The sequence below is a fragment of the Oryctolagus cuniculus genome, chromosome 13 (genome assembly GCF_964237555.1).
Source record: "Oryctolagus cuniculus chromosome 13, mOryCun1.1, whole genome shotgun sequence".
Lineage (NCBI taxonomy): Eukaryota > Metazoa > Chordata > Mammalia > Lagomorpha > Leporidae > Oryctolagus > Oryctolagus cuniculus.
The window spans coordinates 53,017,507-53,045,436 of NC_091444.1; the positions used below are offsets into that span (position 1 = coordinate 53,017,507).

General features: G+C 44.4%; 1 protein-coding gene across 1 annotated transcript in view; it reads left to right on the forward strand.

Moving 5' to 3' along the window:
* Window positions 1-335: 335 nt before the first annotated feature.
* Window positions 336-27,930, forward strand: part of KCNK1 (potassium two pore domain channel subfamily K member 1) — a 43,190-nt gene continuing 15,595 nt past the window's right edge. The window contains 1 exon segment of the mRNA NM_001082180.1: window positions 336-698. Within this exon segment, the coding sequence (NP_001075649.1) occupies window positions 344-698 (355 nt within the window). The 5' untranslated portion in view covers window positions 336-343.

Below are 27,930 nucleotides of genomic sequence, written 5' to 3' on the forward strand. Positions count from 1 at the left end.
CGAGCGGGCGTGGGGCGGGCGAGTCTCCTCGGCCCGGCGCTCGGGCCAAGTTTGCGCGCCGACTCTCGGGTTACCTGAGCCGGCAACCACGTCAGCGCCACATCATCTGGGCTTTTTATATTGCGAGGAAACAGGAAAAGAAGGAAGAAAAACAGCGCCGGAGGGAGCCAATCGCTGGGAGACGCCCGGAGGAGCGTGGCGGGCGGGCGAGCGCGCAGGACAGCAGGCGGCGGGCCGGGCCGAGCCGGGGCGCGAGCGGCGGGCGGGAGGGGGTGGCAGGCCGCGCTCCGGCCGGTCTGCGGCGTAGGCTTCGGCTTTGGCATTGGCGGCGGCGGTGGCGAAGATGCTGCAGTCCCTGGCCGGCAGCTCGTGCGTGCGCCTGGTGGAGCGGCACCGCTCGGCCTGGTGCTTCGGGTTCCTGGTTCTCGGCTATCTGCTCTACCTGGTATTCGGTGCCGTGGTCTTCTCCTCGGTGGAGCTGCCCTACGAGGACCTGCTGCGCCAGGAGCTGCGCAAGCTGAAGCGGCGTTTCGTGGAGGAGCACGAGTGCCTGTCGGAGCAGCAGCTCGAACAGTTCCTGGGCCGGGTACTGGAGGCCAACAACTACGGCGTGTCGGTGCGCAGCAACGCCTCGGGCAACTGGAACTGGGACTTCGCTTCCGCGCTCTTCTTCGCCAGCACCGTGCTGTCCACCACAGGTAGGCGGCCGCCGCAGGCCCCCCAGAACGCCACCTCGCCCCACAACCCCTGTCCCAGCTCCCCTGGCCCGCCTGTCGCCTGAGAGCACCTGCCCCTAGAGTGCCCCCGGCTCTCCATCCCTCCAACCCCTAGGGCGCTTCAGGCCCCTCCAGCCCACTCCCAGGTTCCCAGGTCCCTCCCCGGGTCCCTGCTGCAGTGACTCGGGAAGGGCAGGTGCTGCGAGCCGGAAACCACGAGGTGGACGCGGAACAGGACTTGGGTGTTGCCGCTCGTAACTCTTGGGAAGTGGTCCCTACGCCCTTCCGTCTGGGCGGCCGCAGGTGCCTCCTGCCGCCGGATACCCTACGCCGGGCCTTGGAGTTTGGATCTATAGCCCCTTGGCAGCCAAGCGCAGCTAGTGGGCTGGGAAACACCGGCCAGTGCTCGCTGGCGCTCACCCTCCTCCTGCCCTGGTTCAGGAGGGCCCCTGCGGCCGCAGAGTCTGAGGACACTATGCTTACGGGTCACCTTCCCAAGGGTGACCTCTCTTGCGCTCAAGCGTACCTATTTCGGTTCTTTTGTGCCCGGTAGGCAGTTTGGGGTAGCCGGGTGACATCACTGGGCCCTTGGCGCGTGACCTCTGAGCTCACCGGTCGATCGGGTTTCTTTTCAGAGTAGGACGGGTGGGGAGAGGAGAGGCGAGGGAACATCGATGGCCTGTGATCTGCCAAAATGCGGGCACCCTGGTTCAGCGGGTGTTTCAACTTTTAAGTGTGCGAGGAGGCTGGCGGGTGAACTTGGAAGCGGCAGCCGCAGGACGCTCAGGAAGGGAGGCGCGTCCCGGCGTGAAGGAGAAGAGGCGCCTGCCACAGGGCGCCGACCCTGCCCGGTGAGGTGAACCGAGGCCCGGGTTCCCTGGCTGTGGCTTGCCAGGCTTCTACACCTGGACGGAGGCGCCGGGCGAGCCTCCGGCACAGTCCCTTCTTGCATCCGTGAGATCCAGTCCTTACAATGGCCCGTCTTGGTGTGCACAAGGTCACACACATCTTCCTTACCCATGTACTCCCGGCGTCTGGGCCTTGGGAGTTCCCTGCCTGGAACACATTGTAACCCCTCCATCTGCCTCCACCCTTCCAGGTGATTCAACAAACCCTTTGGTTAGGACTAGGACACTTCCTGGATTATCGCCTCTTGTCCACCTCCTGGGGTTCATTTGCTTATAATCCTCTTTGGGCTATACCTAGTTGCTTGCTTTGGTAATCATTTGGTGATGAGTAATAATACAGTAGATGACATAAAACAATTATTCGTGAGTCTGGGGTGAATTACTAAGCCGATGTGAATTTTTCCTAAAATAGAAGTGTAATTCTAGCTTGCTATTGTGATGTTTTTAAAACTGTGTTTAAGGTATCCTTAAACAAGACAGACCTGTTACCTCACTTCCCAAAGAATGTGTACTCTTTTGCCAAATTCTGTCTCTGTTGTCTTTCTCTAGCTCTGTTTTCAGACCGCTTAGAAGTTGCCATGCCTTTCTTTTGGTTCATGTCTGTGCTAGATTGAGACTCATTCATTCTTCCCAGAAGTGAGAGTCTCCACTGGGCTGCTGAATGTTTACAGCCAGGTCACAGTGTTGGGTAAACATTTTGAACAACGATGACAGCTTTTAGTGTTTTCTTAGTAATGGTATTTTGAAGATGGAACAGGAATAGAACAGTGCTAGGTAGTGCACTGTTGAGTGTTGCTATCACTGATGATGCTCATATACTGTCATCAGTGTGGACCTAGTTCAGTGTCAAAAATGAATTTGATTTTGATAATCCCCCCCCCCTTTTAAATTAACAAAAATGTAGCTGCTGTAAAAATGGAGGTAGGGATAAATGTCTTATTATTGGTATGCAGTTTACATTGTAGTTCCTAAGAAAGTCTGCATTCATGCAAAACAAGAGGTCATTTAGGAAATCAGGGCAAGGGACATGTAAGGATAGACTAACTGAAAAAGGTGCCTTTTGGTTTGTACAACTAGTGGGTCAATAAGCTGTTGTTATATGAATAAAAGTAGTCTGAATGAAAGATACTCTCCTATTAGTTTTGTACTCATCCATTATTTGACTAAGTTGAGATTCTTTGGTCTCAAAACACTGATTCTGTGCCAGAAGTTCAGACAATTTTTAGAGCAAAGCTGATAGACTTAATTACTAAGGAAAAAAATGTCCTGGAAAAGGACATTGTTTTATGTGAACTGAAATGTATTGGAATCGCTTTTATTTTTTCAGGTGGCTATTAGCCATGTGTTTTTAAATTGCCTTTAAAACTCTTCTCATCCCATTGGTGCTGAGTCGCTGAGACAGTTGTGAGTGCATCAGCATAATCCATCCTTGACTTGTCTAGGACAGCATTGATGGGCATTATAAAGACAGTGTTCTTGGAAGTCATCCTATAACAGGTGCATGCGCACATTTACGTCAAAATGTGTTTTTCACTCTCAGAAAGTGCAAGTTTCCATTTCTGGAAGTCACAGGGTGAAGTCTTCATGGTCTGTTTGGAAAGAGACTTAGATTGGCAGTTTCACCAATGCTCCCTTCATTCTCTCCTCATCCAAGGCCAGCAAACAATTTAACATCTCTTTACTTCCCCTTGTAGGGGAGAAAGGATGACTTTTTTTTTTAATGATTTATTTATTATTTGAAAGGCAGAAATACAGAGAGAGAAGGAGGGAGAGAGAGATCTTCCATCTGCTGGTTCACTCCCCAATTGGCTGCAAAGGCCAGGGCTGGGTCAGACTGAAGCCAGGAGCCAGGAGCTTCATTGGGGTCTTCCGAGCACTTGGTCCATGTTCCGCTGCTATCCCAGGCACATTAGCAGAGAGCTGGATTGGAAGTGGAGCAGCCAGGACTTGAACCGGCCCCCATATGGGATGCCAGCACTGCAGGCAGAGGCTTAACCTTCCACACCACAGTGCCAGCCCTAAAAGATGTCTTTTCTCACCATTCCAAGGTCCATGGCTGCTGACACACTTATGATTAAAGGCAAATTAAGAACAGAGAATCATACACATCTATTTAATACTAGTTTTACTGACACAGGACCCTTCAGAAATGGATAAGGACATTCCCTCCCTCCAGGTACAGGGTAGGGGTGCATGTCTCTGCAATGAGAGTCTTCATCTTAGGGAGGTCAGAAGATTCTTTTCTGATTTCCTTCAAGGGAGAAGAGTGAGGAGGTGGCCATGATCTGTCTGCTCCTACTGTTTCCTTAAATGCCAAGGTGCCAGATTTGGAATAGCATATCCAGAACTCTATCACCATTGATTTAAAAAGAAGACATAGTGACATGAACATAGGGATCATATAAGAGTGGAAGAAAGAGTGCAGTGCACTTTTGAGCTTCTTACAGAGAAGGTTGCATAAATGTAAAAGGAGATATAATAGACTCTTGTATTTCCCACATAACTTATATTAAGATAATTTTCCTTAAAGATCAAGGAAATAAGGTCTCCATGATACTTGAGGAGTAAGATTTTTTCAAATTAAAGTTATCTTATAATAGAGTTCTAAAACTTTGAGCAATGTCATTCATTCTTAACAATTTGCAATGTTGGTTTACTGTAAGCTTACTTTTTATTCATCCTGTCTAAGCAAGGCCATGGCATAATGATGGATGTTTGGTAAAATACAGTTTTTGTATCTGTACAATTTAGAAGCTGTCACTACTTGTCCCTGCTTTGTAAATGGGAACCACATGACAGCTTAGTGCTTGTTTTCTTTCATCTGTAGCCATGGTGCCTTTAGTCAGGAAGCCGCCTAGCCCTGTTTGTGAAGAGATGTTTTGAAACTCTTATTTCACGTATCCAGTAAGGGAACGTACTTGAGCTTGCTTTATTGTGATCTGTGACTTAGGCAGGTGAGGAGCTACTATAGCATTGGTAGTATTCCAAAACAGAACGTAGGAAATGGGGGAGGGGAGGCGAGGCAAGTTGCTGGGTTGGTCTTTAGTCTGCACCTTGTTTTCACTGGGAGAAATGTGTTATTACCATCAGCAAACAGTTGTTGAATGTTTAGAATGGAGCAGGGCAAATTACCACTCTTCTGCCTGACCTAACCCATCACCTGCTTTTGTGTAGCCTGGTTTCTATAGTTTTCAAATGGTGTGAAAAATAAAAACAAAAATACTGAGAGTGGACATTTGGCAGAGCAGCGAAGACACCACTTGGTATACCTGCATCTCTTATTGGAGTGTCTCTGTTCAAGTCTTGTCTCTGCTGCTGATTCCAGACTCCTGTTCATGCATACCTTGGGAGGCAGCAGGAGATGGTTCAAGTAGTTGGGTGCCTGTTATTCATGGGGGAGACCCAGATGGAGTTTCAGGCTCCTGGCTTCAGCCTGACCCAGCCCCAACTGTTGTGAGAATTGAGGGAGTAAGCTAGATGCTGGGAGATCTCTCTTTGTCTCTGTCTGCTCACTGCCTTTCAAATAAATAAATTAATAAATACTTTAAAAAATAAAATTCTATTTTCTAAAACATTCAAGTGTTATGAAAATCAGATTTCATAATTCATAAATAAGGTTTTGTTGGTATGCAACCATACTCATTCGTTTACGTTTGGTCTATGACTGCTATCTGGCTACAATGGCAGATTGAGTAGTTGTGACAGGAACCATGTGACCACTAAACCTAAAATATCTACCATCTGGTCCTTTATGGAAAAACTTCATCTGCATGAGAATGATTCATGCAAGGCACTTCAAGAGTAGTTCTGAGTTCTGTACTTGCATTTGGCACACTTTCTGTAAGACATTTTGGCTTCTCAGATTTCTTTGTGATGTTGGGTTAAGTGGTATGCAACATCTAAATTATGCATCACCACCAGCAACCACTTTCAAACAAACGGTTGTTTATTGTAGGATGCCCTTAGTTCTCTGTCAGTTTTACAACACTGCTTTTTTCTAATGGTGACAAAGCTACACTTTACTTTGATTTTCTAACTAAAATAAACAGTAAATTCCATATTATATCTGGAATAGAAATAACAAATATAAACAAGCCAACTCTATATCATTTAGAAGACATATCTGAAGTCCTGTGCACTGGTTTGTGATCTTTATTCATAGCAGAGCCTTTGGTCTCAACTTTAAGCCTTTATTTAATTTATATTTCTATATTTATATTTATATTATTTATATTTAATTCTATATGTTGAAGTGTTTGATTTTTTTCAAGATTTTTATTTATTTATTTGAGAAGTAGAGTTACAGACAGTGAGAGGGAGAGACAGAGAGAAAGGTTTTTCTTCTGTTGGTTCACTCCCCGAATGGCCGCAACAGCCGGAGCTATGCCGATCGAAGCCAGGAGCCAGGAGCTTCTTCCAGGTTTCCCATGTGGGTGCAGGGGCCCAAACACTAGGGCCATTTTCTACTGCTTTCCCAGGCCATAGCAGAGAGCTGGACCAGAAGAGGAGCAGCTGGGACTAGAACCGGCGTCCATATGGGATGCTGGTGGCACAGGTGGAGGATTAACCTACTTCGCCATGGCACCAGCCCTGAAGTGTTAGATTTTTGAGATCACAGTAGATTAAAGAGGATATAGCTATAGGGAAACATAAGTAACAAAACTAAAATACTGGGAATGGACATTTTGCAGAAAGTAGAAAAACAGTTTCCCTCCACAGTTTGCATGCACTAGACAGTGTTTGCATGTATTATCTTCCATATATTGCAAGGAACCAATGAGCTGTAGGTATCATATCATCCCTGTATTGAAGCTGAAACTGACCTTAAGGTTGAATGAATTCTCAGGTCACAAAGCTAGAAGTGACGTGGTCTTCCTTTGAGTCCAGGTATATCTAAGTTAAGAGCCTGAGCTTTATGGAGCAGCTGGATATAGGAGGTTGCTCTGGGCTGAAGTATGTCTCCCACAAATTCATGGGTTGAACTCTTAACCCAAGGGCTGGGAAAGTGATTGTGTTTGGAGAAAGAGCATTTAAAGAGGTGATTAAGAGAAAATGAGGACACAGCAAGAAGGTGGCTATCTGCCAGCCATAGAGGGGCCACAGAAGGAACTACACCTGCTGACACTTTGATCTTAGACTTCAGCCTCCAAAACTGTGAGAAATTAAATTTCTCTTATTACAGGTACTTTGTAGTATTTAGCTGTCAGATACTTAGCTGTTAGTTGTACAAAAACGAAAGAAACACAGGAGCACAAGACAGGATGTTTGAGTCTTTGCCATTAGAGCAAACAATCACAGGTATCTTCATAGGACATCCTTGTTGTAGAACTCAATCTAGTTATTCATGTTCTTGAGTCATCAAGAAAAATAGCTTGGCATGCTTCTCTTTAAGAAGGTAGAGAAGTGTGAAATAAATTCTATAAGCATTTCTATACAATCATTGTGAAAGAGAGCAAATATTTATTTAGTGTTCAAATCTGCAAACCCATACTAGCCTATGCAGCGTCATTTCTTTGTAGTTTAAAGGATGGTTGGGCTTTTTTTTTTTTCCAAACAATAAATTGTTGTTATCTGTGCCTGTTATACGGTACTTGGAACATACTGTTACTATTATAAATGGCTGTAACTTGAAAGAAATTATGTTTTGCTTTTTATGACATACCTGTAAGTCTTGTCAAGATAGAATCTGTACTGGTAAGCTGAGGGGAACTCAGGACACATTGTGTCATGGCTCTGCTCCTTGGACTGCTTGTGGGGAAGAGTGATGTAAGGTGGGAGCATGTGCCCTTGCCAATCTTAAGTTCTTAAAATGGCAATTCCATATGGTTTGACACAGCAAGCTTGGTTCCAGGCCAGAAAACGCCATCTCCTTCACACACTGTCTTGGGTATAGTGAAAGTTGCACCATACTAGATTTCATTCTCAAGAGGCATTCTTTCATGCTAATTACAGCTAAATCTATGACGTATTGAAGTACTTAACTTCTCCATTGTTCTGGGTTCATGTTGCCTATTATTGGCATGGGTGAGAGTTATCTGTGTATCAGAAAACTCAAAGTGTTTGGTGTTTTCTTAACTTCCACGACCCTCAATCTCCTGGATGCTATCAGTGCTCTCTCGATGATCATTCTGGGTAGGTTCCTTATTGTTGGTACAATCCTCAGTTGGGGGCTACTCTGACAGTAGCACATGGCAGAGTTATGGCCCTGACCTGACGTCTGGTAATGAAGGCAGAAGGGGAAGGGTGTTGGAGGTGGAATTGATACACCTGAAAGGACTGCATGTAACTCTCCCTGAGCATGAATCAGACTGACAGGGCTTATCTGTTGTTCTCGAGTGGTGTTCATGTTTCCCTTATTTAATGTGCAATACAGAGTCGATTGTTTTATTGATGAGATTAATTGCTTATGTTAGATATCGGCAGCGCTTCTTAACTTGCTTCTCTCTGATCCCAGGCTAGACTCCACCTTTTTGCATGAGCTGCACTGGCTGGAGCTGACTTGCTTTGTGAAAGAATAAACTACCTTGTAAAGCCCCTGTAGAGTTAGTTAGCAGTGCCCAACAAGGGGGTTTGGGTAAGAAAGCTCCCAGACAACTCTGACAGGCAGGCAATGCAGATGCCATAGAATCACTGCTGGTAGATTCAGAGGAAAGACAGCAAAAAAACATAGGGCATCTCTCAGGGATTGTCAAACGATAAAAATGCTATTTTTCATTTATCTGAGTGTGTCAATGGATTGCACAAGAGAGATAAGAGTTGGGGGCTCCAGTTACAATGCTCAATCCTTGTTAATACTTGGGCTGTGGCCCGAGCTAAGCTGTTTGTTCAAATTCATGCCACCCACTGTCCCCTCTCCACTGAGCTTTGCAGAAGCTCTTGAGGTTTATTCAAGCCTGGTTTTATTGCCTGGCTCTCAGTACAGTCCAAACAAGATCTCTAGTTACAACTATGCACTGAGAAAGGGAGGCTCAAGCAGTACCTGTATCCCAGGGGAGAGTGCTACCCAAGGACGCGCTGAGCACAGCACACACAGGACTTAGAAGCAGGTTCTTTTCTGGTTGTCTTTCTAGGTCTCGTCCCCATCTTTCTTTGTCCCAGTCCATTAGCCTTCTACCTCCTGGTTCCCATAACACCTTGTATACTAACTTATATGGAAATATTCTAGTTTTCTTAACAGAAAGCTGTCACCTCTATCACTGTGTTGAGGTTATCTGTTTTCCTGTCTGTCCTCCCAAAAGTGAACTCCTTGAGGATGAGGACTATGTTGACATTCTTAGCACTTAGTAGGCACTCAAAAAGGGCAATTTAAGGCATATTCCCTCAATTGTATCTTTTCTGTAAATCAATATTCTAAAGATGTTACTCATTTTCAAGAGAGCTTAGATATAACTTTATTGTTTTAATGAGGAAACAGAGGCTTAAATGTTGAAATGACTTTTGAAGTTGTTCATCGAAAATCAGTATCTGTGAGCCTCATATATACTCAATGCTCCATGTAAGGCCCCTCGTGATCTAAAGAGAAGAAAGGCCCTCGTTCCTGAGTAAGTGTTGAGCCCTTGAATTGATAAGGGACCCAGGAATATTGTAGTGAGGCAGTGGTTTCCCTCCTGGCTGTGTCAACCTAGTGCAAGAGGGAGCTACAGCCCAGGAGATAAGGAGTGAAATGCACAGTCTGCTAGATGAGTGCTTGAGAGACTCCTAAAGTGAGGGAGGGAGCATGGAATTAGTGTGTGCTTGAGATGTGATGAGCTGTAGGATTGCAGTCTGCGCTAAGGTGTCCAGAAAGGCCATACTAAGAAGATGACATATGAGTAAAGAGCAAGGAGGTGGAGAGCACGTTAGACAGTTATCAGGGGAGCTGTGTTCTAGAAAAAAGGCCTCTATGGAAAGTACAATTAGAAAGCCACTGGGGCTGGAGCTGAGTGAGAGGGCGAGTGAGGAGATACCCAGAAAGGAAGGAGCAGATAGTGTAGCACTGCCTTGGCCATTATGAAGCATTTGGTCTTTCTCTGAGTGAGGTGGAAAGCACTGGCAGATTTTGAGTGAAGGGGTGATATCATCTGACCAACCATCCTAGCGGGTGACTCTGGATTCTATAGAAGGGCAAGGGTGAAAGCAGAGGGGTTGTTACAATAACTTAGGGGAGGCCTGTTTGTGGCTCAGAGCAAGGTGGAAGTGGGTGATGAGGGGTGGGCAGATTCTGGATAAGTATTCACATCAAAACCAACAGAGCTTGCTGATGGATTGCATGTGCAGTGTAAGAATAACAGTCAAGAATGATCCTAAGGCTTTTGTCCTGAGCCCCGGCAGGCTGGAGTTTCTCTCGTTGGACAGAGGGAAGGCTGCAGGAGCAGATTTTGGATGGAGGGTCTGGAATTCAGGCCTGTTGAATTTGAGATCCCTACTGGATGTGTAGCGGGGTCTGCATGAGGTACACAACCCACTGCTATGTGGTATCAAGAAGGACACACTTAGGGGTGGGTGGCAGTGAGTTCCATTTGTACAGCATGCCAGGATTTCAGATTATATCAGACATGTTGGTGACCTGACCTCAGAGGCCCAAGAAGGCTTTTGAAGGATAATTTCTATCTGAATTTGACCTTGAAGGAAAAATAAGATGTCAATCATTAGAAGAGAGATTTCAGATTGAGAGTGTGAATTCTTTATAAGCTTAGCTGCCATTTCATGAATATATTTTACAACAATTTAAATACTCCAGCTTGTATTCTAAGAAAGAATATCTAAATGATAATATTGTTTCCCAATTTAATATTACTTAAGACTCTGGAAAACTGAGAAAAAAAGCACTTGTTTCATGTTTTTTTATATTTAACTATAAGGTACTTAGTATTTGATGTAATAATTCAGTATAGAAACTACATTTTATGTAGCCTAAAGAGCAATAAGTAAATGTCTTCAGTACATGTTTTGGGAATGGCTTATATTAAACCAAGTTTAATATAAGAATGAATCAAGGAAGTAAATAAGACAAATGTGATTTATTTTTCACAAGAGAACTTAACATCTTTGGAGTCTAGCAGCTTCAAATGAACACATAAATAGTTTTTACAGTTTGTAAAAGATGGGAAAATTGTCATGTGCCTTTCAGAAAAACAACTGCATCATTTTCATTTTTCCATATGCTTTCAAATTGGCTGGTTTACGGTTTCAGATGATGTTGTTGAAATATGGTTCCTTGCTCATTGTTGATGATCCAAGCATCCTCTTTTTTTCTCCTTAAATACTATATTTTTGATATGGCCTCAGCTTGAGAATAACAAGGTGGTGGTGGAGGGGGAGTGAACTGTTTTAAGCTAGAATTAAAAGGTTAAAATATTCTTGCAACAGAAATTCTTCAAATGTTTGAACACCAGTTACCAAGGCACTCAATTATTTAAAGGCCTTGGTTAGGTGGATTAAGTTAATTAAAGATGCTGGGGAGGCTGTTCTGCAGCTGCCTACATGTCAGACTGACTCAGAAATTCTGAGCTGGGGCGAGAAGCCCCCATATCACTTGCCCACCTGCCACCCAGTGCTCCAACATGAGGCATCTCAGAAAAACAGCCTGTCGCCCACAGGCCAGCTCAGCAGATGCACCTCGCTGCAGGAGGTGGGCGGTGCGGATGAGCCGTGCAGATTCCCACCCTGCCAACAGCAGGGATGAGCGCTGTGGCGTGGATAAGCAATCTGTCATCCGCTGCTACTCCCCCTCGCCCTCCGCTGCCACCTCAGGGCAGCTAATGGTGAGGAATCAAACCAACAAAGACGGAGAGAAAGAAAACAAATTTAAAGAAAAGGGGAGGAGACTAAAGAGGCAATTTTCTGTTATTCTTTATTATAAATAAGTTTTACGCTAGATGATTTTGGTCATTGTAGGCTAATGTAAGTGTTCTGAGCTTGCTGAGGGGAGACTAGACCAAGCTATGGTGTTCAGCACATGAAGTGTAATTCCTGAACTTTGGACGTGGTATTTTCAACTTCCAGGGGGCTTATCAGGATACAGCCCCATCGAAAGTTGAGGAGCTTCTGGGGCATGACTGAAATTTGCATTTGTTCTTTCAGCACCTCGGGCTGAACTCCCATGTCTCTGTCAAGGTAAACCCAGGAGGCTGAGATGTATTTGGCACTTGCCCGTGCAGGTGTGCTTCTTCCCTGTACTCATAGCTATGTTTTGTGAGTTGGTGTGTTCATCCTTTGTGCACTGAGCCCCGGCTGTGTGTGCTATTGACCCAGGGTGGTGGAGTGCCTGTGGGATTTCTTCTGCACTCTGGCCTGCCCAGCTCAAGTGTCTCAGTCCCTACACTCCTGGATGGCCAAGGGCAAGACCATGGCAGAGCAGCTTTCCCCTGTACCCGACACTCACTCAGGCATGGAGTTGGTAAGTCTGAGTGTCATGGGTGATGTCAGACTAAATTCATACAATGAAAAAGTCCAGAGACTCGCTGAGGGTTGTTAGGAAAAGCGTGTATGTTCAGATGTGCTGAATGATCCTTTGTAGACAAAGCAAATGTGGGGAAAGGAGGTGCAAAAGCATTTAACTCAGGATGGGGCTCTGAGTTCTCTTCAGACAAGTCATCATCAACAGAAATTCATTGATAACTCTAGAGCCCAGTTCCTTCACCTATATAGATGGTCCCCAACTTGAGATTTCTCAGTCTTCCAAGGGTGCTAAAGCAATACATATTTAGTAGAAATTATCTTTTGAATTTTTTATTTTATATCTTTTTAAATTGTAAAATAAGCTTTATGTTAAATGATTTTGGCCAATTATAGGTTAATGTAATTGTTCTGAGCATGTTGAAGATATGCTATGATACTCAATGTGTTAAGTATAATTAATGCAATTAGTGTAATTAACATGACATTATCAGGACATAGCCTCATTGAAAGTTGAGGAGTGTCTGAACAATGAAAGGGCTGAATTAGACCCAGGTCTAACTTTTTGACTGTAGGTCTTGGAGTGTTTACTGTCTAACATATACCTGCTCTATACCCAACATGTGAGGATACATGAGAAAACAGCCCAATGGAATAATCACCCTGACCTCAAATAGTACACAGCTGCTCAGGAAGGCTCTGCTATGTGGACAGCTGTGTGGAGTGTGGGTACCTAACTCCTATACTGCTCAGGGCCCTGAAAACATCTGTAGGATCTTGAGAGGAAGATGGGTTGTGGGCTGAAGAGGTCAGAGAAGCTTCAGAGAGGAGGTGAATTGAGATAAACCTGCTTGTTTACGTGGGTAAGATTAGGTCAAATGACAAAGAGCTTGGGGGGCCATGAACATCTGCTAAGCAGGGACATGTGCTAAGCACAAATACCAGAAATAAAGGTGAATGTGGCCTTGGAAAGAGTGGAAGGGTGCCAGCCTCTCAGTGCTGGGAGCCACCTGCTGACAGGTAGCCAATGAGAGAGGCCCTGACCTGAAGGTGGGATACAGAATGCAGGTTGACACCTGATCTCACAGGTAATAGGGAGCCACTGTAGGCTCCTGGGTCTGCTCCATGACAAATGGCCTGGCCTACAGATGGGCTTGAAATGAGAATAGCTGGAGTCAAGCAACACAGCTATAAAGCTTTTGCAGTCACTCAAGCCCAAGGGTGCTGGCACTGAAGAGATAGCACTGACTAGCAGATCCCTAGGATGTAAAGACAGAGTCCTAGGGCTGGGAGAAAGCCATTGGCAGACCCTCTCTTGCAGAGTGCTTGGGCAGGCATAAATGGCAATGCATCACATAAGCCCTGGGACCCAGTGGAATTTGGGATATGCCCTGGGTTTGCCACATCAAATTTCACAATCCTAATTGGACTTAAGACCTAGGTAAGTAGCAAAGCTGTAGCTGTAATGAGGAGTGTTATCTGCTGTCTGGAAATGATCCCTGGTTCTGTGCTCCTTCACCTCCTCAAGACTGTGTGAGTTGACCAAGCCCCAGAGTCTGTGTGTCTTCTTGGGGACATACAGGAATATCTGGGTCCCTCACACAGAAATCTCATGGATGAGATGATGAGATGATGAATAAGTTCTCAAGGATGCACTACTTGTAATTAGTATGCCAGTTAGGCACACATAGGTACATTTAAGAAGTTTTGAAATGATCTAGTAGAATAGGCATTCTAACTGTATTTGTTATATTCATTGACTTTCATTTTTTTTATCATAGGAAAACCTCAACTTCAGTGTAGGCCCTGTGGTACCAAGTTGTAACTTAATTAAGCTCTATTTTCCCCTTGCCTTTAAAAGAAGCATGGATGTTATAAATGCAGTCATTTGCATTTGGTAGTTGTTCAAGATAATTCTTCGTAACCTGAACTCAGAGTAAGGGTATCCTTCTTATCTCTCTTTAATCTCTCCGTGCTTTCATCTTTGCTGAAAGACACACAGTATAACAAAATCCATTCTCACTTCACAAGGAACTGGAAAGGTAGAACTAATGTATGAAAACTTGCAAATGCTTCAAGGAAAAGGCATCTCTTAGAGCAAATATTTACATTTATAATCTTATTCTATTTTCTTCTGATGATGGTGATGATGTGAAACTTTTTTGAGTACACACAGGATCACACACCTTTTCCCTTTAGCTACTGTATTTAAAAGCTGTGAACTTAAGAAATGAGTCCCATATTGAACCTGGGTCCAGGTTGTCCCTGTAGCCAAGGCATTTCCATTGTTCACAGACAAGTTTGAGAGATATGTAGAAATATTTGAAAATCAGGGCAAAGTTGACCACACTTTTGAATCTCTTACTGACCCTCCATCTAACTTCATGGATCCACTCTTGTAAATCTCCATGTCAGACATGTCCCATATTCTAAGTCTGATCAGTCACAGGTATCATAAAGGCAGCCAAGAGTGCCATAGAAACTTGATGCATAGCTTGCTTACAGCAAATCAGAGCAAGATTACTGGCATTTCTAAAACAATTGTAACAGAGTGAGGTTGACTCTTAGTAAGGTTGACTATGATGATGTCATAATTGCTTCCATTCCTGGAAAGGAAAAGGCCATGTATTACCTCTGGCCCTGGAAATTATGTGTCACTCACAGTCTGTTTTACTTCTACCTGTGTGGCAATTACTAACTCTACTAGGCACATTGGCTACTGGCTATGACTATGTTTTGCTTTGCTACCAAGTGTGGGATTCTGACATCATAATATGCCCAAGAGAGGCCCTCAATGAATGTCTAATGTTTACTTAGCTGTTGAGGAAAAGGAAGACTCCCAAGGAAGACTCCCAAGGCACATGAGTTTCATGAGACCCACCTCACCGTGTTTCTCTTTAGTGGTAGGGTTTTAAGCCCACAGTTATGAGCTCCAAAGCAAAGAAAGTTAACTCAATGTGTGCCCTGATACCTTAAAAAAAAGAGTATGCTCAAAAGGAGGTGAGTATAAGGGTACCCTGTGAAACAGCTCATTTGTTTTTGAGCTCATTTCCACTCATTTTCTCATCTGTGACGTGAGGCTGGGGTAGAATCTATCTGTGTTCCTATAGAAATATCCTCATGTTTACAGATATTAGGAGGATATTAAGGTTGTCCTATATGTCTATTCATGCTAATAGATTTTGCAGAGGTAGGGGAAGTGTAACAATCAGAAACTTCAACAACTTAGGTTGTCTTTCCATTTGGTCCCTTTGGCCTAGGCAGAGGGTACCATTGTCCTAATCCCAACAGAAGAGTCATCATGCTTGGATGCCATAGCAAGTGTGCCCCTCCTATACGTTGTTCCCTGGGTGTGCTGCTGTACTGTGGCAAAAGGAAAATATTACTTTGTCCTCTGCTAAGTGAGAATATTACAGTATTACTTTTGACCAGAGATTCTTTGCATGGGTTAATGTGAGGCTCATCAAAAAGTTCATGGGTGAATGGAATGAAAAGATTAATTTTTCTATAAGTATTTTAAAGCCATGCATAATTTTCTCGAAATAGATTTCCATGAGCTTTTTGAAAACTTCCACATGCAAGCTTTGTCCTCTCATGTCAGGGAATTCTCTTGTTTTTTCTCTTTGGATGCTGCTGCCTTATTTAATGATTTCTCTGATGATAGGTTCTGCATGAATTCACTTTTACATGGACATAGTGACCCTGTTTTCTACTGCTTTTTTCTAAAAATATCAGCTCTAATTTGAAGCTAATAAGTTTTGACATGCAAACAAGCAAGTTCTCTGCATAGATCAAAGAGAATGTTTTGTTAGTAATTTTGACCAAATAGCCTGGTAAGGTCAATTAATCGGCTAGAGGCCTCAAGGGTTCATTTCTTCATAACCCTTCCAGTACTGGGTTTCACATTTCTTTTAACTTTCACTAATTTCTGTTAGGAACCAGTGCAGGCTCTCCTTGCAATGGTTTGCCCCTATTTGCTGCTTGAACTTCAAAAGGGTATCTGGTCCAGTGGTTCAAGTAATTACTATTGCTGCTGCCCACACACTGCATGCTACCCAGTGGACATGGCTGCCTGGTCCTTCACTGAGTTGGGAGCTTCTGCTGTCCACATCCTGGTCTTGGCGATCTCAGCTGCTCTTTCTGATTACTGGGGCTTTGTGCTTCCTTTCAGAAGGATCTCAGAGGGCAATTTCATGACCTGCACCTTTGCCTTTTTGGTCCTCCAGTTCCTCTTCTCATTTGCAATCCAACTCTCAGAACTTAACTTTGGGAGCTTCCCATCTGTTAGGCAGTTGTTCCATTGAAAGATATGATTTAGGAGAGCATCCCCCCTATCATCAAACATGCTTTAAAATCCATCTTCCCAGTGCTACGGGTAAAACAGCGGCGAACAAAGGTGACCTCGGTTCTGTCTCACATGAAAGAAGAATTTCCAAGCAGGCAAGGCAGTGAGCAAAGCCAGATTTATTCAAGTCAGAAACCTCCTGCCGCAGCAGCCAGGAGGGGGCTCCAAGAGAGGCAGATCTGAGAAACCCGTGGAAGTGGAGCCTTTTAAGCACAATTTTGGGGGAGAAAAACAGAACAGCAGTTAACAATCAATCAGAGCATGGAGAAAAAACTCATCAAAAGGCCGGATTTGTAATCCTGTCTATTCTGTCTAGCTTGTTCCTGATAAAACAAAACACCATCAGAAAGGTGTGATTGGTAAATTCTCCTTTGTATTCTCACGATAAACCAAAACTCAGGTTGGAATCCCTACTTCCTTGCTATTCCTGTAATAAAACTGGAAACTCAGGAGTGGGATTTGGCACTTTTATCTTGCTAAAGGTAGCTTTTGGGGAGAAGCAAGCACCCTTCACCCTCTTAAAGAGACTTCCCCTTTCCTCATTTTGACCCTGATTGACCTAACCGTCTATTGGTCCATCACCGGTGTCTTGTGTCAGTTCTGCTCTGCTGTAGCTTCCTCCTTGGCCCTCATAATGGCTAGGCTAATTATTGTCAGCATGGGTTTTATTCCATGTGCCATTTCAATGAAAACTTTATTGACTGGTAGTGAATGAATCATAGGACAGTAACAGTGAAATCCTGAGAAACATGGAGTGGAGAGAAGGTTACAAACAATACTGGTTCATTCTGTGCCCCTTGGACATCCAATTCCATATTCAAAAGACTTGCCATGTGCCTGCCTCTTAAATGTATGAAACAAACAAGTATGTTTTAAAAATTAGCATTTTTAGGAGGAAAACCCATTTAAGTGTGTATTATGGGATTCTTCCTCAGGGTATTTTCATATAGGTCAGCACATTAAAATAAACCCAATTAACATAATCTAGTTGTGAAATGTTAACAGTCCAGTAAACATCATGTTTGTTTTTTTGAGGAATATTTCTTGAATCTAAGAATATTTGACTTTGTTACACTCCTAAAACTGCCAATTTTATGATAGAGTTTGCAGTTCTATTGTCAAATAAGATTATCTCTTCTCTATTGGAAAATAAAAATGGTACAAATTTGTCTAAAATTTTGACTAATACTTTCTAAAATATTAAATATATTTAATTTGGAGGATATTTGAAAAGGAGGTAAGGCTTAGTAGTTTCTAACGCCTGAAATTCCATATTTTTTTTTTTTTTTGTGGAGGAGGGAGTGTTTTTTTAGGGGGGTTAGAAAAGATTTTAAAGGAGAAGATACAAGGGTGGACATTATGTAGTAGCAGATTAAGCCCAGCATATCATATTGGAGAGCCTAAGATCAAGTTCTACCTCTGCTTCTATTCTAGCCTTCTGCTAATGCACCTGAGAGGCTGCAGATGTTAGCCTAGTACTTGAGCTCCTTCCATGCATGTGGGAAACCTAGATGAAGTTCTTGGCTACTGACTTTGACCTTACCCAGCCCTGGCTGCTGTGTGCATGTGGGAAATGTGAACCAGCAGATTGAAGATCTCTCTCTCTCTCTCTCTCTCTCTTCCTTCCCCCCCTCCCTCTCTCCCTCTCCCTCTTTTCCCTCTCCCCTTCTCTCTGTGACTCTACCTTCTCAGTAAATAAAACATTTTTTAAAAGAGAGGGGATACAAAAAGCACATGATTTAAGAAGTTACTAAGCCTTGCTGATAGTAGGTACCAGGGGGAAACTATTTGAGGTCATAGGTTTATAAGTATAGTAGTTCCACTTACCATTTTTTTTTTCATTTTTTTTTTTTTTTTACTTTTGACAGGCAGAGTGGACAGTGAGAGAGAGAGAGACAGAGAGAAAGGTCTTCCTTTTGCCGTTGGTTCACCCTCCAATGGCCGCCGTGGCCGGCGCATCGCGCTGATCCGAAGCCAGGAGCCAGGTGCTTCTCCTGGTCTCCCATGTGGGTGCAGGGCCCAAGCACTTGGGCCATCCTCCACTGCACTCCCTGGCCACAGCGGAAAGCTGGCCTGGAAGAGGGGCAACCGGGACAGAATCCAGCACCCTGACTGGGACTAGAACCTGGTGTGCTGGCGCTGCAAGGTAGAGGATTACCCTATTGAGCCATGGCGCCGGCCACCATTCATTATTAACTGGGAGCAAGAAAATATGTAGACAGCTGCTTGGGCAATGACAATGAAAAAGATAAGAAGCAGACAATAAGAAATAGATATGCAGGGGCCGGCGCTGTGGCGCAGTAGGTTAATCCCATATGGCACCGGCATCCCATATGGGCGCTGGTTCTAGTCCCGGCTGCTCCTTTTCCAATTCAGCTCTCTGCTGTGGCCTGGGAGGGCAATGGAAGATGGCTCAAGTGCTTGGGCCCCAGCAACCACGTGGGAGGCCTGGAAGAGGCTCCTGGCTCCTGGCTTTGGATCGGCGTAGCTCTGGCTGTTGCGGCCATTTGGGGAGTGAACCAACAGAAGGAAGACCTTTCTCTCTGTCTCTCCCTCTTATTGTCTGTAACTCTACCTCTCAAATAAATAAATAAAAATCTTTTAAAAAAAGAAATAGATATGCAGAATGAGAATACTTATATTTTGACATGGCTTTTCAGGTATTCAAACTGATCTTACTAACATGACTTCCTTTGATTGTTAAAATACTCTTGTGTGGATAGCAGAGCAGACCTTAATTGTCTCTCTTTTTTCTTTTTTTCTAGATGTGAAATCTGAGGCCAAGATGTGTAAATGTCTTGTCTAATATGAAGCAGGACTCACACCCAGGTGACAGTCCCAGAGACTCTCTGAGTCTGCCAGACTTGATGACAGAGTAGTGAGTTGAAGCAGGGTTCATGGGAACCTGAGCCTCTCAAACAGTGACTTTAACTGTACTAAGTGCCTCCAATTATTTGGTAATAAGCTCACTAGAGAGACCTCAGTTCCTAATGTTCCTGCACATACACTTCCTGAGACTCTCTTAACGAAAAGCTGAAGGAAAACTCAGGTCATCTCTCGGGAGTAGACATATGCCTGCTTAAGTTTCTCAGCTGGCAAGTGTGTCCTGCTGGGCATATGCATGTGAAGTGACCATGTTCTCCAGACAGAACACCTTATCAAAGAAATGATTCTTTCTTTTCAAAGTTAAATTGATATTATAACCCTGATTGATAATCAAGGCATCGACTCCTTGACTCAACTCCAAAAGAAGGAAGAATGTTATTTATAAGTAGTTCTGCAGTTCAATCTGTCCGTATTTCTTCATGATGGAATTTGGTAACATTTTACATATGTATTTGTAATCTCTTAAGTAGGTTGCTGGAGAATCTTCAGCCAGAACAGGCATCCTCCTGATCAAGTGCCACCTTCTGATATGTTTTGAGTCCTCATAGACCTCTGTGCTAGGGTTTCTGAGTTAGAGAGATGGATAGGATACAGTCCAAGTAATCAAGCAATTTCTGTCTCAGAGTAATATGCCTGTGGTCAGCGCTGTGGTGCAGTGGGTTAACGCCCTGGCCTGAAGGGCTAGCATCCCATATGGGCGCCGGTTTGAGACCTGGCTGCTCCAGTTCCAATCTGGCTCTCTGCTGTGGCCTGGGAAAGCAGTAGAAGATGGCCCAAGTCCTTGGGCCTCTGCACCCATGTGGGAGCCCCAGAAGAAGCTTCTGGCTCCTGGCTTTGGATAAGCTCAGTTCTGGCCATTGCGGCCAATTGGAGAGTGAACCAGCAGATGGAAGACCTCTCTCTCTCTCTCTCTCTGCCTCTCCTCTCTCTATGTAACTGACTTTCAAATAAATAAATCTTTTAAAAAAAGAAATATGCCAACTGATTGTTATAATACAAGTGACTGTACCAATTAAACTTGCTTTCAGCTGCAAAAATCCCAACTTCCAGTGACTTCAGTTGGTGGGAGGGACGTGCAGTCTTAGTCAGACTGTCAGGTCTGGCCATAAGCAGCTGTTGGCATTGGGCTGGCTGCAGCATGGCGGGTCCCTGAGGCCCTTCCTGCCCTGCTGCCCTACCTCTTCCTGTGCTTGTTTTGTCCCACCCCCTCCCCCAGCCACACAAGATGGCCGCCCAACGGTAGCTATTTTATTTTTATGATAAAGGCAGGAAGAAACAAAGATTTCCTAAAATCGTCTTCTCTCCAGCAGATTTTCACTTACATCTCATTAACCAGAGTTCATCCTGTCACCCTCAGCTTCAGGGGAGATGAGGAAAGGAATGGTGTAGCTTTCCCAGGCTGAGTGCTAGAGACAGGCAAGGAAGAGTGGTGCCATGTGCCAGGGCTGTGTCCTGCAGGCCTTGTAGACAGGTCAGGAAGATGAGAGGGGTGGCACGTGCAGAGTCATGCACCTGTGAAAGGGCAGGCACGTTCTGAGCCTGTGTCCTGGTTCACTTCAATCTTGACACAGATAAGCAGGAATGCCAGACAGACATGTCGGGCCTGTTGCTGAGGGGCACCCAGTGTTACCCAAAAAAGCTGTGCTCTCATCTATGGCAGTGGGAAATGGTGCTGTGTGGGCTTGCCAGCATAGGAGAAAAGCCAGAACTAAGACATAGCAGTGGTGAAAAGGAAAAAGCAATGAGTTGGGGAAATTCTCCCAGAATCAGGGCTCTTGGTATCCACTTGAAAGTCAGGACAGAAAGAGGTACAGATGACTCAGGCATCTGGTGGATGGATGGTGGAGCCATTCTTGGAGCAAACATGGGTTAGGCGGGGTAGTTTTATATGAAACTTAGATATGAGAATACTTCCAAAAGTTTCTGGAGAAACAGAATTAAAACATAAATTTAGGGAGGAGTATTTTGTCTAGTGGTTTGATACCGGGCTCAGACTCCTCACTCCAGCTTCCTACCAAGGCAGACCGGGGAAGAGGTAGTGATGGCTCAAGTAATTAATTAAATTCTGGCCAACCATGTGGGAGACCTGAGTTGCATTCCTAGCTCCTGGCTCTGGCCCTGGCCCTACTCCAATCATTTTGGGCATTTTGGGAGTGAACCAGCAGATTGAAGTGCTCTCGCTCTCTCTCTCTCTCTGTCTCCTGTGTCTCTGCCTCCCAAACATAAATAATTTTTAATGGTAAATTAATTTTGGTTCAAAAGAATTTGAAATTCATTCATATGAAGGGTCCTCAAAAAGTTCGTGGGAATTGCATATAATGAAATAACTATGCATGGATTTCAACAATTTTTTGCTCTAAAATAAACTTTTAATTCCATTTTTCTACAAATGCCTGGAAGTACTCACATATGTTGGCTGAGTGGTAGCTGTGGTTTGTCAGTAGTGGTTGGGAATGAGGACTAGATGTGATGAGAGAAGTCTTGCAGTGGAGACTAGAGACTTTGAAGGGGAGCACTGCTGTGGTTTGGATGTGGTTGATTCAGCAAGGGTTGATGTGTTGGAAGCTGGGTGCCCCCAGTGGTGGTGATGGAGATGGTGTGGTAGGGCCTGGTAGGATTAAGGTAGTTCTCATGGGATACCTGAGTCAGTTCTCATGAGATGATTGTTATAAAAGAGGAGGGCTGTCCACTTTCTACCTCTTTGGCTTCCTTCCTGGTACTGTGATTTTCCTCTCACAGGTGTACCCATTGTGACGCTGCTTGCCATGAAGTGATATAGTTGGGGGCCCTAACATGAGCCAGTGGTGTGCTGTTTAGACTTTCAGCCTCCACAACTGAGCTAAATGATCCTCTTTTCTTTTTAAGTTTCTGTGTCTCAGCTATTTCATTACAATAACAACAACAACAACAAAAAAAACCTGACAAAAACAGTTGTATTTATATTAGTGGGAATGCATTGACTGGATGGGAAAGTGCAGGGTACATGAGTCCCTGAACAGAGCAAAGTTGATGTCTAGATATGAACTCATAGTTTCATACTTTCTTCCAAAAAATAGTGTTTCCTTTGATCAGTTCCTGTTGTTGTACAAAACTTTCCTTATAGTCAGTTCCCTAAACGGTATACTTCCTTCCTCCCTTTCTGTGGTTGCCATTTCTTATCTTATCCTGAAACTATGATACCTATTGCTACTTGTTCACATAGGAGGAAGGATAAAGAACTGGACCTTGTAAATGGCTGTGGGTTGGCCAGAGTCTCAGGTTGGCAGCAGTAGCCAGAACTGTCCTACGCCTTCCTCCCCAGAGTATGAGTGTAATGTTGCTGTAATCTATATTACCCCAGCTGGCTTCATCTCAAGATAGGGCACCATTTAAGTTCAGCCAATCACCCCAGTTATGCTCAGTGTAGAATATTCAGAATAAGGAAAAAAAAATGTGAGAAGACAAAACCCTATAGGGTGCCACAATCTCAAATGAGCTGTTGCACTTCATGTTCTTTGTAATGAAACTGTCACCCATCCCAGGAGGTTTCATGCTACTTCTTAAACATATATCCTGTATATTCATTTATTTAGCAAATACTTATTAAGAACATTCTGTTGGAGGCTGGTATTGTGGCATAGTGGGTAAAGCCATTGGCTGCAATGCTGGCATCCCACATGGACACTGGTTCTTTTCCTGGTTGCTCCACTTTTCAGCTCCCTGCTAATGGCCTGAGAAAAGCAGCAGAAAATGGCCCAATGTTTGGGTCCCTGCCATGTGGAAGACCTGGATGAAGCTCTTAGCTCCTGGCTCCTGGCTTTAGCCTGGCCCAGTGCTGGTCATTGCAGCCATGTGGGGAGTGAACCAGTGGATGGAAGATTCTCTCTCTCTCTCTCTCGGTAACTCTAAATTTCATAATAAACAAATAAATACTTTTTGAAAAAGTACGCCCTATTGGCTAAGCAGCTCTTTTAGGCACTTAAGCAAAAGACAGTGAACAAGACCAAGGACCCTGTCTCTATTTCAGTTCGGGAGACAGGACATTTTAAAATAAGATGCTGTTGGGTGCTACAAGAAGCTGAAGCAGGGTAATGGGATTAAAGGTGGCTGGGGTGGATGTGAGGCTACTTTAGAGCAGGTGACCAGGAAGGCTTCTCTTGAGGCACTGATTCCATTTTTTTTTTAAATTTATTTGAGAGGTAGAGTTACAGACAGTCAGAGGGAGAGACAGAAAGGTCTTCCAATGGTTTACTCCCCAAGTGGCCTCAACAGCCCGAGCTGTGCCAATCTGAAGCCAGGAGCCAGGTGCTTCTTCCCAGTCTCCCATGTGGGTACAGGGGCCCAAGCACTTGGACCATCTTCTACTGCTTTCCCATGCCACAGCAGAGAGCTGGATTGGAAGAGGAGCAGCCGGGATTAGAACCGGCGCCCATATGGGATGCTGGCGCTGCAGGCAGAAGATTAACCCACTGTGCCATGGCACAAGCCCCACTGATACTATTATGAGACCTGAATAAAGAGAAGGTGCCAGTCCTGTGAGCCTGAGTGGAAAAATCCTCAAAGTAGAGAGACAACAAGTACACAGGCTCTGCAGCAGGAACTTGCTCTTTCTGAAGAGACAAAAGGCCAGTGTATCCAGAGGATAATATGTGGGGGATACATGGTAGGAGATTTGATCAAAGACCTAGTCAGGAGCCAGATCTTATACAGTCTTGTAAACTATAGTAAAGATTTTCAGATTTCATTGTTTCTAATGTTTGCAATTGGAAGTTGTTGGAGAATTTTAATGTAAAGAGTGACATGATGTAGTTGTTACTGTTAAAACTTAACCTTATAGTGTTGTAGTGGGTTGAATGTTCCATAAAGATGTGTTTACATCCTTGGCCCTTGGAACCTGTGAATGTGGACTGATTTGGAAAAATGGTCTTTGCAGATGTAATTAAACTAAGGATCTCCAGATATCACCCTGGAAATCCAACAAGAAGTGTCAAATTGTTACCGGGGACAGACCTCTTCAAAGTTCTGTATGGGGTGGTGGCCGGTTAGCTCAGTTGGTTAGAGTGTGGTGCTAATAAAAGTTCTGTATGGGGTGCCATATGATATCGGAATATGGGGTGCCATTTATATATATATTTATATATATTTTTTTTATTTTCTGGCATTTATGCAGAGATGGTAGAAATGCAAAGTGGACACAACTAGGGAATGCAGGAATACCAGATAGGCAATCTTAAAAGAGAAATTGCTGAACTAGGATTCCCAGGTCAGGGTCAGCCATTTGCTGATACTTATTGGTGAATTCAAGAGATAACTGGACAAAGACTTGATCAGCATGAATGCAGTATTCCTGAAACACTAATGCAAAGTGAATTGATATATCATTAAATTTGCTAATAGGAAAAATGGAAGACCTCTCTCTCTCTGTCTCTACCTCTCTCTGTAACGCTCTCAAATAACTAAAATAAATCTTAAAAAAACATATTTTGGAAGTAGAATCAATAAGCTTTGCTTAGAGATTAGATGCTGGGTATAAGGAAAAGAAGAATTAAAACAAGAAACTTGCTTAGGATTTGGCTTGAAAAACTAAACAGATGATAGTACTGTGCCTTGCAATGAGGAAGACTAAGTAGAGGTGTGTGTGTGTGTGTGTGTGTGTGTGCGTGCATGCATGCATGCATGCGTGTAGTTTAGCCTGAGGTTCTCAAGGTAAGACATGATGGTGAGGATGGAGGTGGTCCTGGATATGATGTAGTCCATAAATCTTGTGGACATGGTGATTCTGAGATGCTTGTATCATATCCAAGATGAGATTTTGAATGGGATGCTAGGCATAAATTTGGAGTTCAGAAAAGTGAAGGCGAGTAAGTTTGGGAGTCATTAGTATATAGATCAGTGTTTCTCAACCTGGCTGTACAGTGGAATCATTTGAAAACCTTGTAAGAAAAACACGTGGACTTTTTTTTAACCTGTGTTCCATACCCAACCATTTGAGATTAAATCTCTAATGTACTTAAGAGCTTCCTAGCTGAGGACAGCATGCAGTCGGGGTTAGTAGATGTAGTTAAAGCCCGGGGTCTGGACAGGATTGCCCAGGAAGAGCTGCTGAGAAGGTAAGATGACAATAGTAGATCACAGGAAGCCGAGACTCAGGTCCCCTTTAGCCCTCAGGGTGGCCGTTTTGGGGTTGGCACTGTGTTTTTTTTTTTTTTTTTCCTTTTTTTGTTTTGTAGGCCATAGGGGCAAGATAGAAAAGACCTGATGTGAGGAATGAGTGTAGGTGGAGCAGAGGTCTGAGGCCATTCCAGAAAGGCTCTTATACTGCAGACCCACCAAGGAGGAGCAGCCAGCAAAGGACAGGAGAAAGATCCACGAGCCTGGAGACTGCAGTGTGGCGGGAAGGGTGATGCCGAAGGAAGGAAGTGTTTGAGGAAGGAGAGAGACTCAGTTGGATCAAATGGCACTTGGAAGTTGAGAAAGATGTTTTCAGGGACTGCAGTGCTGAAAAGATCCCAAGGGCCAGCATTGGAGGTAGTGAGTAAAGCTGCCACCTCTGACATCCCATATGGGCACGGGTTCGCGTCCTGGCTGCTCCACTTCTGATCCACCTCTCTGCTAAAGACCTGGGAAAAGCAGCAGAAGATGACTTGAGTGTGCAGCCCCTGCTACTCACTTGGAAGACCTGGATGAGGCTCCTGGTTACTGACTTCACCTGGCCCATCCCTAGCCACTGTGGCCATCTGGGGAGTGAACCAGTGGGTGGAAGATCTCCCTCTCACTCTCCCTCTCTCTCTGAACTGTGACTGTCAAATAAATAAATAAATAAATCATTTTTTTAAAAGAAGAAGATCCCGAGGCCGGCCCGTGGCTCACTTGGTTAATCCTCTGCCTGTGGCGCTGGCATCCCACATGGGTGCTGGGTTCTAGTCCCGGCTGCCCCTCTTCCAGTCCAGCTCTCTGCTGTGGCTCGGGAGGGCAGTGGAGGATGGCCCAAGTGCTTGGGCCCCTGCACCCGCATGGGAAACCAGGAGGAAGCACCTGGCTCCTGGCTTTGGGTTGGCACAGCACCAGCCGTGGTGGCCATTTGGAGAGTGAACCAATGGAAGGAAGACCTTTCTCTTTGTCTCTCTCTCTCTCTCACTGTCTAACTCTGCCTGTCAAATAAAAAAAAAAAAAAAGAAGAAGAAGAAGAAGATCTCAGCCCAGGACGTCAATTTCATTGTCATTCTTAGGCATCTTCAAGTGCCCCCTCCCCTTGAGACACCAGACTTGTTTCTGTAGAGTGGTTTCATTGCAGGCTCAGGTGGAACCAGTGGGCGGGAAGTGAGTGCTCTGTGAGCAGGTAGATCTTCACATCAAACCTGGAACAGTGAGGGAGGCCATTTACTGTCAGATTGTTTCTGCTCTCCTTCTTGAAATCCAGCATTTCAGTGAGCCCGAGAAATGACTTTGTTGGACCAAATCTTTAACCCTCTGGAATGTGGTACATGAATCCCCTTAATGAATGAGTGGGTTTTATGAACAATATGTCATCTTGGCCTCTGTTGCTTTCCTTTGGATCTTTTTCCTTTTCTTCCAGGACTTTGTCACAGATAAATACTATTGATCTCTCCCTGGGAGTCTCAGATCCTTTGGCTTTTTCTAGCTATTGCCTTGAGCAAGATCGTTTAGCTTAATGAATCAAGGCTGCTTCATACATAAGCGGAAATGGTGTTGTCCAACCTCACAGCTGGAATGCAGTTGGGGTTCGGCAGACAGGAGTTGAAATCAGGGCTAAAATAACCCACAGACTCCACACTGCACCAGCGAGAGCAAGGGGCATGTCTCTGGGTCCCTTGGGAGGAGGGCACAGTTATGCATGGGAGATTGCCTGCCCCAAAAGGCCCTCTCCTCTTTTCACATGCTCATCCTCTGTTCGGATCTTGGTATGCTCATGATGGATGAGCCCTTTGAGTCTGGGCTCCAAATTCTCTGGTCCACCTAGCACTCTGCCTATGAAGGAAAATTCTGGGCCATGTTGCCCCAGGGAAAGACAGTGATTTACTTTAAATCCCTAGAAATCCTACTGAGGACATCTCAGAATTTGTTGCCCTCTGCTCAGTTGTCCCCTGCACTTTTGGCCTCAAAGAACATTCTGAGGTCTTAACTGTTTTTATCTGAGGAGGTTATATAATCGTTACAGATTTGGAGGGCTTTGAAGAAATCACATTTGGCTGCACCTTAGTGTTTGTAAGTGCTACACCTCTCTAATGTAATTTATCTTCTGTTTATATGATGAGGGATGCTTTTAGTACTGTCCATACAAAAGTAAGGTTTTAAGGAATAAGTGAGTCCAGAACCCCTACTAAAGATTGTCTAGATGAAAAACCGATCCTTTTTATTCCCATTATTCCCCAACATATACAAAACTAAAGAGAATCGAGTAACAAATACACAGAGTACACAAGCCAGCTGCCAACTTTCTGCGAACTGCTGTTCTGTTTTCTTCATCCCACGTGCCTCCCTCACTTTCTTTTTATGATTTCCTGACTTGTTATAGTAGTGAGTTGTTTCCAGGAGGTAATGAAGTACTATGGCCTCCACACCTTGGTGGCTATAACAGCAAAGTCTAGTTCTTGCTCACGTTACACATTTTCCATGGGTACAGGTGGCTCTTGTTCCTCAACATCTCCATTCTGGGGCCAAGATGGTGAGATGAGCCTTCACTCATGAAAGATCCTAC